Source organism: Triticum aestivum, chromosome 7D, assembly GCF_018294505.1.
Source record: "Triticum aestivum cultivar Chinese Spring chromosome 7D, IWGSC CS RefSeq v2.1, whole genome shotgun sequence".
Lineage (NCBI taxonomy): Eukaryota > Viridiplantae > Streptophyta > Magnoliopsida > Poales > Poaceae > Triticum > Triticum aestivum.
Window position 1 is genome coordinate 498,008,546 of NC_057814.1, and position 9,486 is coordinate 498,018,031.

Consider the following 9,486-nt stretch of genomic DNA (forward strand, 5'->3'; position numbering starts at 1 on the left):
TGATGTCAACAACAAATTACCAAGCGAACAAAATTCCTAAGAAACTCCTGTCAGTGACCAACTCATCATAACACACAGAGTAACACACATGTACACATTCTGAACTTCTCCATGACACAACAACACGGTGATCTCCCTACTGAGTAGTGACTGATCAGTTCATCGATCAGTTCGGCAATTCAGATGGATCACGAGTTGATCTACACAAACAGTCAGCTAGCAGTTAACAGGTTAGGATTCAGCAATCGATGAACCGATCAGGACGACAAGGACTGCGCGACGGAGGAAGTGGTGAGGAGGCCGGAGAGGAGGCCGACGATGAGCGCGCTGTTGTACGTGGTGGCCTCGTTCTGCATCACGTTCTGCCGCTCGTCCACGAACGAGTCGTTCTTGAAGGGGCCCCCGACGAGCGCCCCCGTGGCCACGTTCGGGTTGGTGTCAGGCGACTCGAGCCACTGCTGGCCGCCGCAGCCCGTGTTGACGTCCGCCGGGATGGACGCGCCCCGGTGGTGCACCCGCTGCGGGTAGCTGTCGCCGTACCCGACCAGGTAGCTCAGCTTCATCGGGTTGTCCCCCAGCACGTAGTCCGCCTGCCATTGCCAAACATACATCGGTGGCATTTCAGGTTCTGACAAAGTGACAATCTGACTGAAGAAGTGGAAGACAACCATTTCTCTGAACAGAGTACTGGTGTTACCTGAGACTGGGCGAACTTGCGCAGGTCGTCCGGCGAGAAGCTCTGCCCGCCGCAGGTGAGCTCCGTCTTCCCCGAGGTGAGCATGTAGTCGCCGTAAACGGCGGCGAGGAAGGCCGAGGCGACGGGGTGCTGGAGCGAGTTCCACTCGGCCACGTACAGCAACCCACCTTCCGTTCTGAACGCGGCGGTTTCAGAGTCCGGCAGAAGGATGCACATGACGGCGTCGGCGGTCTGCTTGTACGACTCCAGGCCACCTTCGTTGTCGTCGGCGACGCCGGCCCCCTGCGACGCGAAGAAGCTCACCCTCGACAGGAGGACCTGGGTGCCCGGGCGCTTGTCGTCCCAGCTGAAGTAGCGGGGGTTGCCGAGGTCGGCGAAGTCCTCGCCGTTCTTGCCGGTGGCGTAGGCGAGGTAGCTGCCGTTGCCGGTGGCGTGGAAGAGCCAGCCGCTCGCCCACAGCAGCTCGTCCTGGTACGTGGTGGAGTTGTAGTACTTGGCGAGCTCCGGGAAGGTGCGCGTGTAGGCGGCCCTGTGCCGGTCCGCGAACGCGAAGAGCTGCTGCGCGTGGCCCAGGAGGGACGACGAGTAGGGAGCGTCGATGGGCTTGTAGACCAGCGACGCCGCGGCCATCGCCGCCGCCGTCTCGGCCGCCACGTCGCTGCCGGGGGAGTTGGCGGTGATCTTGGTCAGCGGCCGCTTCTCCGACATGGTCTCCGGCCTCTCCCAGCACTTGTGGTCGGCTTCAGGGTCGCCTACCTGGTCGATGATCACAGCAAGTCAACAACACATGTATATATATCCCTCTTCAGAATCGGTTCTTCTGAAATTCAAATATGCATTCTGCAAGTTTTTCTCATCCACGTCAGTTCTGAACTATTTTGCACGACGGTCCAGTTCGAATTGTTCGCATTTTTGTCAGATTAATTAACAACTTTTGAGGAGGAACATATTTGTAGAATTTATGCTGAATATGTATCGTCAATTGGTCCTATGGTCTAGTGGTTAGGACATTGGACTCTGAATCCAGTAACCCGAGTTCAAGTCTCGGTAGGACCTTGTTTTTTTTGCTTGGCTTTGTATCTTACTCTTTTGTGTCTAAAAATTAAGAACTTGGAAATGATATGGTCAGAGAAACAACTACTTTTTTCTGTTTAAATATCAAGAACTTCAAAATCATATGGTCACAGAAAAAAAAAGAGTTCGTTGAATCTAATTATCCAAGAAGATGTGCAGTAACCTGAAATCCATCTCTTTTAAATTTTCTTTTCCGTCTAAAAATTAAGAACTTTAAAATGATATGGTCAGAGAAACAACTAATTTTTCTGTCTAAAAATCAAGAACTTAAAAATGATGTGCTCAGAGAAACAACAAAAAAAGAGTTCGATGAATTTGATTATCCAAGAAGATGTGCGGTAACCTGAATTCCACCTCTTCTAAGTTCTGGTGGAGGGCAGCCGATGGCGAGCTGAAAGTCCACTGGATGGCCTTGGATTAAATGTGTAGAAGGAAGCGAGGTGGGGAATGGGTTTTAGAGATTTCAAGATATTTAATCAAGCCCTCCTCACTAAACAAGTTTGACGTATTCTGATGGTTCCTAGTTCAGTTTGTGCAAGAGTTCTTAAGGCTCACTATTTCCACTAGATGGCCTTGGATTAAATGTGTAGAAGGAAGCGAGGTGGGGAATGGGTTTTAGAGATTTCAAGATATTTAATCAAGCCCTCCTCTGTAAACAAGTTTGACGTATTCTGATAGTTCCTAGTTCACTTTGTGCAAGAGTTCTTAAGGCTCACTATTTCCACTGGATGGCCTTGGAATAAATGTGTAGAAGGAAGCGAGGTGGGGAATGGGTTATAGAGACTTCAAGATATTTAATCAAGCCCTCCTCTCTAAACAAGTTTGACGTATTCTGATGGTTCCTAGTTCATTTTGTGCAAGAGTTCTTAAGGCTCACTATTTTGAGGACATGGACGCGAGGCCGACATCCCAAACAAGATGAAGATACATGTGTGGTGAATGATTTGGAATGGTTTAGCTGTAGGAATTGAACTACACGTGCGCATGATTAAACCGGGGATATTTTGTGTCGCGTGTGGCAGAGAAGATGCCATTGTGCATCAATTCTGGCGTTGTCCGCATTTTGTTCATTTTTGGAAACTGCTATGTGATGAGGTTGTGGCGCCAGAGCATCCACAATGTGCAGTTTTGCTGTGGGCATCGATAAGTCCTCTGTCCTACTACAGGTGGTGCGACAACCTTTACCAAGTCCAAACGATTGTCAACTACCAGATCCGCTGGTCCGCTATATTCACCCTAGCCCAGAAGCACAAATCTTCGGCGTGGAATATAATCCTAAAGCTTTTGAAATGCTTCTAATAACCAACGAATGGCAAGTGCTCTTCCTTGTTTAGATCCTATTCCAATCGGAACTTTCCGCGTCGATCCTTTTTTTTTTACGTCTTGTTTTTACTCCTATATTGGGAGTTACTCTATGTATTGCTTGACGTAAAACATTGGACAATTCATTTGTAAAAATGTATGTCTATTTAAATCGCACATAAAAAAATCTAGTCAAATTTTCATTGTAAATATGAATTCTTTTGTTATAAGAGCAGCTAAACCTTATTTGGCCACTACAGGAGCAACTGGTAATGGTCATTATGGAGAAATCCTTTAGAAGGGAGATAGGTTAGTTTCTATAGTTGTCCCTAAGCTTTGGAGGCTGCCTCTATACATTGGATGGAGGTGCCTCTAACAAAAAATCCTTAGCATCGCCTACAAGCTTTTGTTTCAACTAAAGTATTCATTTGTCCCTGTATGTCATCCCTGTTTTTGTGGGACCGATGTAGAGGATGCACTAAACTGCCATACATTGCAGCGTTTTGGCTAATCTTAGAGGCAGCAATGTCGACCCCAACATTTTTGTCAGATTAATTAATAAGCTTTTGAGACGGAACATATTTGTAGGCTTTAAGCTGAACATATAGCATCAAACGGTCCTATGGTCTAGTGGTTAGGACATTGGACTCTGAATCCAGTAACCCGAGTTCAAGTCTCGGTAGGACCTTTTGTTTTGTTTGGCTTTGTATCTTACTCTTTTCCGTCTTGTTTTTTTTCTTCGTTTGGCTTTTGTATCTTACTCTTTTCTGTCTAAGAATTAAGAACTTTGAAATGATATGGTCAGAGAAGCAACTACTTTTTTCTGTTTAAATATCAAGAACTTCAAAATCATATAGTCAGAGAAACAACAAAAAAAGAGTTCGATGAATCTGATTATCCAAGAAGATGTGCGGTAACATGAAATCCATATCTTCTAAATTTTCTTTTCCGTCTACAAATTAAGAACTTTAAAATGATATGGTCATAGAAACAATTACTTTTTCTATCTCGAAATCAAGAACTTCAAAATGATGTGGTCAGAGAAACAGCAAAAAAAGAGTTCGCTGAATCTGATTATCCAAGATGTGCGGTAACTTGAATTCCATCTCTTCTAAATTTTGGTGGAGGGCATCCGATGGCGAGTAGAAAGTACAATGGATGACCTTGGATTAATTGCGTAGAAGGAAGCGAGGTGGGGCATGGATCTAAGAGATTTCAAGATATTTAGGCCCTGTTCGGATCCTCTCCACTCCCCAACTGCAGCTCCCGGAGCGGAGGGAGCGCCAACATAATTGCAGGGAGGGGCTCGAACCCAGCTCCTCACGCGGAGTGGAGTTACGAGACTGGAGAGTTTGTGAAATGCAGTTAATCCAGCCCTGGACACTAAAAAAGTTTGACATATTCTAATGGTTCCTAGTTCACTTTGTGCAAGAGTTCTTAAGGCTCACTATTCTGAGGACATGGACACGAGGCCGACGTCCCAAACAAGATGAAGATACATGCGTGGTGAATGATTTGGAATGGTTTTAGCTGTAGGAATTGAACTACACAGGCGCATGATTAAAACGTAGATATTTTGTGTCGTGTGTGGTAGAGAAGATGCCATTATGTATCAATTCTAGCGCTGTACATATTCTGTTGATTTTTGAAAACTGCTACATGATGAGTTTGTGGCGCCAGAGCATCCACAATGTGCAGTTTTGCCGCCTCTAAGCCTTTGGAGGTTGCCTCCATACATTGCATGTGTTAGGAATGGGCAACTACATTCACAGGAGGGCCAAGGGCCAGTACATATACATGTGTATGGTAAAGTGCAAGAGAGACTATACACATCTAACACCCCCCCCCCTCAAACTCATGGTGGATCAACAACACTGAGTTTGGAGAGAAGAAAACTATGCTGCGCTTGAGTCTGTGCCTTCGTGAAGAAGTCTGCCAACTGTAACTCAGAGGTCACATAGTGAAGAGCGAGAGTCTGATCCTGCACAGCAGCACGCACAAAGTGGGCATCCACACCGATGTGCTTGGTGAGCTCATGCTTCACCGGATCACGCGCAATACTGATAGCACCAGTACTGTCTGACAATAAGGGAGTCGAGGTAGTAGCAGACACACCAAAGTCCTCAAGTAACCACCATAACCAGATCACCTCAGCCGTCAGCATAGCCATGGCTCGCAACTCAGCCTCTGTACTCGAGCGAGAAACGGCAGTCTGTTTCTTTGTCTTCCAGGCAATAAGAGAGCCACCAAGAAAGACACAATAAGCAGACAGCGAGCGTCGATCAGAGGGATCACTAGCCCAGGTAGCATCAGAGTAGGCCTGGAGCTCAAGAGAGTTGGAGCGGGGAAAGAAAAGGCGCTGAGAGAGCGTGCCACGAAGATATCGTAGAACACGGAGGAGATGACTATAGTGGACAGAGGTGGGGGCTGAAACGAACTGACTCAGGATATGAACAGGATAGGAGATATCAGGACGCGTAACAGCAAGATAGACAAGACTGCCAACAAGGTGACGATAGCGAGTGGGGTTAGGGAGAGGGTCACCATCAGAAGCACGAAGCTGAACGTTGAGTACCATAGGAGTCACAACTGTGCGCTCATCACCGAGAGCAGTGCGAGCAAGAAGATCCTGAATATATTTTTCTTGGGAGATGTAGAAGCCATCAGAGGTCGAGGAGATCTCAATCCCAAGAAAATAGCGAAGTGGATCAAGATCAGTCATGAGGAACTGGTCGCGAAGGCGAGCCTTAGCAAAGGCTATGTAGTCAGAGTCGTCACCAGTGATGATCATGTCATCAATATAGAGAAGGAGCAGAGTCCGACCACGAGGAGACGTGTGAACAAACAACGCAGGATCATGATCACTGGGCAAGAAGCCAGCGGCAGTCACCACAGAGGCGAAGCGCTCAAACCAGGCTCGAGGGGCCTGTTTAAGACCATAGAGGGAGCGACAAAGTTGACAGACCAAACCATCAGGAGCATAGTACCCCGGTGGTGGCTGCATATAAACCTCCTCACGCAACTCGTCATTAAGAAAAGCGTTCTGAACATCAAGTTGAGAGATAGACCAATGACGAACAGAAGCAACAGCAAGAAGAGTGCGAACAGTGATCATGTGGGCCACAGGAGCGAATGTCTCATCATAATCGCGTCCCTGCTCCTGCTGAAAACCACGGGCCACAAGGCGCGCTTTGTAGCGCTCAAGAGAACCATCAGAGCGAGTCTTAATCTTGTAGACCCACTTGCAGGTGATGGGACGGACACCGGAAGGGAGGGAAACCAGATCCCATGTGCCAGAGCGCTCAAGGGCAGCAAGCTCTTCGGCCATCGCAAGCTGCCATTCAGGCTGAGTCATGGCAGTCCGATAGGAAGTGGGCTCAGCAATAATAGAGAGACCGTACCGATCAGGAGAGTAGCGATCAGGCGGGGGGCGAGGCCGAGCACGGAGGTTATGAAACGGGGGAGGGGTGAAAGGAGGTGCACCAGAGGTGGAAGGCGCATCAGGGGAAACATCCTCAGAACGAGGGCGACGAGTATAGTGAAGAGGAAATGGTGAGAGAGGGCGACGGACTGGAGATGATGGTGGAGAGTTGGAGGAGGAGGATGGGGAAGATGGTGTCGGTGGTGAAGGAGAAGGAAGGAGAGGTGCAGGCGGAGGAGGAAAAACATGAGGAGGCACATAGCAGGGTGTATCAGGGAGAAGAAGAAAAGAAAGATCGTCCACAGAGAAGCTCGAGGTAGAAGGACGTGGGTAGTAAGAGCGAGACTCGTCAAAGGTCACATCACGCGAGATGCGCAAACGACGACCAACAGGATCCCAACAGAGATAGCCCTTGTGCTCATCACTGTAGCCAAGAAAAAACACACTCAACCGACTGAGCAGTCAGTTTGGTGCGTTCTCGCGGGGCAAGAAGGACATAGCACACACATCCAAACATACGAAGAGCTGAGTAGTCAGGAGAGCGACCAGTGAGACACTCCATAGGAATACCACCCTGCAGAGCAGTCGATGGCTATATGTTGATGAGATAGGTGGATGCAGAACAGCCTCAGCCCAAAAATGGGGTGGGAGAGAAGCGGCAATCATCAGAGCACGAGCCGTCTCAAGTAGATGACGATGCTTACGTCCGGCAACGCCATTCTGAGCATGTGCACCAGGACATGAGAACTGGGCAAGAGTACCCTGTTCCGCAAGAAAACCACGCAACAGCTGGGAGATAAACTCACCAGCGGAGTCAGCACGAAAAGTACGAATGGGCGTGGAAAACTGGGTGTGAACCATGGCAGCAAAACGTTTGTATATAGAGAGAACCTCGCTATGAGATTTCATAAAGTAGAGCCAAGTGTAGTGAGAGAAATCATCAATAAACAAGATATAGTAGCGGTGACCACCTTTCGAATCAAAGGGAGCAGGACCCCATACATCAGAATGAACTAAGTCAAAAGGACGCTGAGATACCGACTCACTGGTAGGATAAGGTAACTGGGTCTGTTTGCCAAGTCTGCAGCCATTACAATGTAAAGAAACATCTCCAGATACAGACCCTAAGAGGCCCTGACGAACTAAAGAAGACAAGCGAGAGCCACATATGTGACCAAGGCGATGATGCCACTGCTGGAATGACGCAGACGAAGAGGCAGCAAGAGCATGGGAGCTGGCTGAAGTGGTGGCAGCGGAAGGAACACAAAGCCAGTCAACCTCCCAAAGGCCCTCTGACTCACGGCGCCGGGGGCGAGCACCAACCAAAGCCTTGGTGCGACGATCATGAATGGAGCAAGAGTCGGTATCAAGAATGACACGTCAACCAGAATCAGTAAGTTGGGCAGCGGAAAAAAGATTCATGGTGAGGCGAGGAACATGTAAAACACTAGGAACAGAAAAAGATGGAGTGGAAAGAAGACCACGGCTAGCAACAGGAAGAGGTGTGCCATCAGTGGTAAGAACATTAACAGGCGAATCAAGAGGTCGGAGAGAAGACAGCACGGAAGAATCAGAAGACATATGAAAAGAGGCTCCAGAATCCAGAACCCACGAAGATGTACCTGACTGTGTAGATGCCTACGGTGGTGGAGCAGTGGCTGCAGTCACAGCAGCAGCGGAACCGGTCGACGAAGAGCCTGAGGAAGCTAAGAGACGCTTGAGCCTCATAATGTCCTGGTCAGTGAATGACGGGGTCGAGGAGAATTCAGGAGTCCCACTGGAAGAGGAGCGCCTCTGGTCTCGCTTCTTCTCACGGCAATCAGACTCTGGGTGACCTGGCCGAGAGCAGTAGCCACAGAAGGTGTCACGGCGCGACCGGCCCCTCTTAGCATAAGAAGGACGACCCACCCCCTGAAGGAGTAGGCAGGAGCGGTGGAGCGGTGAGGCGAGCAGGTGGCATAGAAGCTCGGGCGGCCAACACTGATGGAACCACAAGTAACCCAGCAGAGCGTAGGCGGGTCTCTTCAGCACGAAGCTCAGCAAGTACCTCCGAGATAGGAACACGACCACGAGCGAGCAGGTGAGCACGGCGAGGCTCGAACTCAAAGCGAAGACGAGATAAGAACTCGTGAACCCGCTGAAACTCCAAATCGGACCGTGTAGTCTGACAGCAACGGCAAGTTCCACAAACGACGGTCCGAAGAGAGTCAAGCTGACACCAGATGGCAGAGCACTGTGAATAGAACTCATCAACAGAGGAATCACCTTGCTGGAGTGCATGCTCCTGACGCACCACAGATAGGTAGAGAGCATCACCAGAGGGCTGATAGCGCTGGCAGAGATAAGACCACATCGCTGCAACTGTGCCAAGTCCCATGAACTCCGAGGCGAACTGAGGAAGGACACTCGCAGTAAGAACAGCAGCAGCACGAGCATCATCGTTGCACCACTGAGTGTAAGCAGACAGATCATCACGATAGGCAGAAAGGGCATCCGAATAGGCTGACATCTGCTGATCATAGGCATCAACTGCAGTATCATCGAGAGCCTTGGCGGCATCACGATCAGCCTGAGAAGCATCAGCAGCAAGAACCGGCGGTGCTGGCGGGGTAGGAGCCACTGGAGCAACAGGGCAAGGCGGACAGGGGACCTCGCCAGAGAGAACACCCTACAGAAGGAGACCGCGCATGTGGATACGCATAAAGCCCGCAAACTCGGCATAGTTGGTGCCATCGAAGATCACCGAGCACCGAGGAACGGCGACATAGCCCGAAGAAGACATGAGGAGCTCTTTTTTTTGTCAACTGCTACAGTAGACTGCTACAGGAGACCCCGATCTAGATCGGGATCGGGCTCGCGCTGGCTCGATCCAGCCCCGATGGAGGAAGGGGGGAGGGTGAGCGTGGGAGGGGCCGGCCCTGGGCAGCACCGGCTGCAGCAGGAGGCGGCCAAGGGCGACAGGGCGCGGGGAGGTCGCGGCCGGGCGCGGGGA

At 49.8% G+C, this 9,486-nt stretch overlaps 1 protein-coding gene and 2 non-coding genes across 3 annotated transcripts in view; 2 read left to right on the top strand and 1 right to left on the bottom strand.

Annotated features, from left to right (window-relative positions):
• Positions 1–3: 3 nt before the first annotated feature.
• LOC123168245 (endoglucanase 18) overlaps positions 4–9,486 on the bottom strand; it is a 12,330-nt gene continuing 2,847 nt past the window's right edge. Inside the window, exons 3-4 of the mRNA XM_044586118.1 lie at positions 698–1,453; positions 4–590 (exon numbers count right to left, since the gene is read on the bottom strand). Of these exons, the coding sequence (XP_044442053.1) occupies positions 258–590; positions 698–1,453 (1,089 nt within the window). The 3' untranslated portion in view covers positions 4–257. The remainder of the gene's footprint in view (positions 591–697; positions 1,454–9,486) is intronic.
• TRNAQ-CUG (transfer RNA glutamine (anticodon CUG)) lies at positions 1,682–1,753 on the top strand. Its single transcript has one exon. It is a non-coding gene; the product is annotated as a tRNA-Gln (tRNA).
• On the top strand, positions 3,690–3,761 carry TRNAQ-CUG (transfer RNA glutamine (anticodon CUG)). The gene has a single exon. It is a non-coding gene; the product is annotated as a tRNA-Gln (tRNA).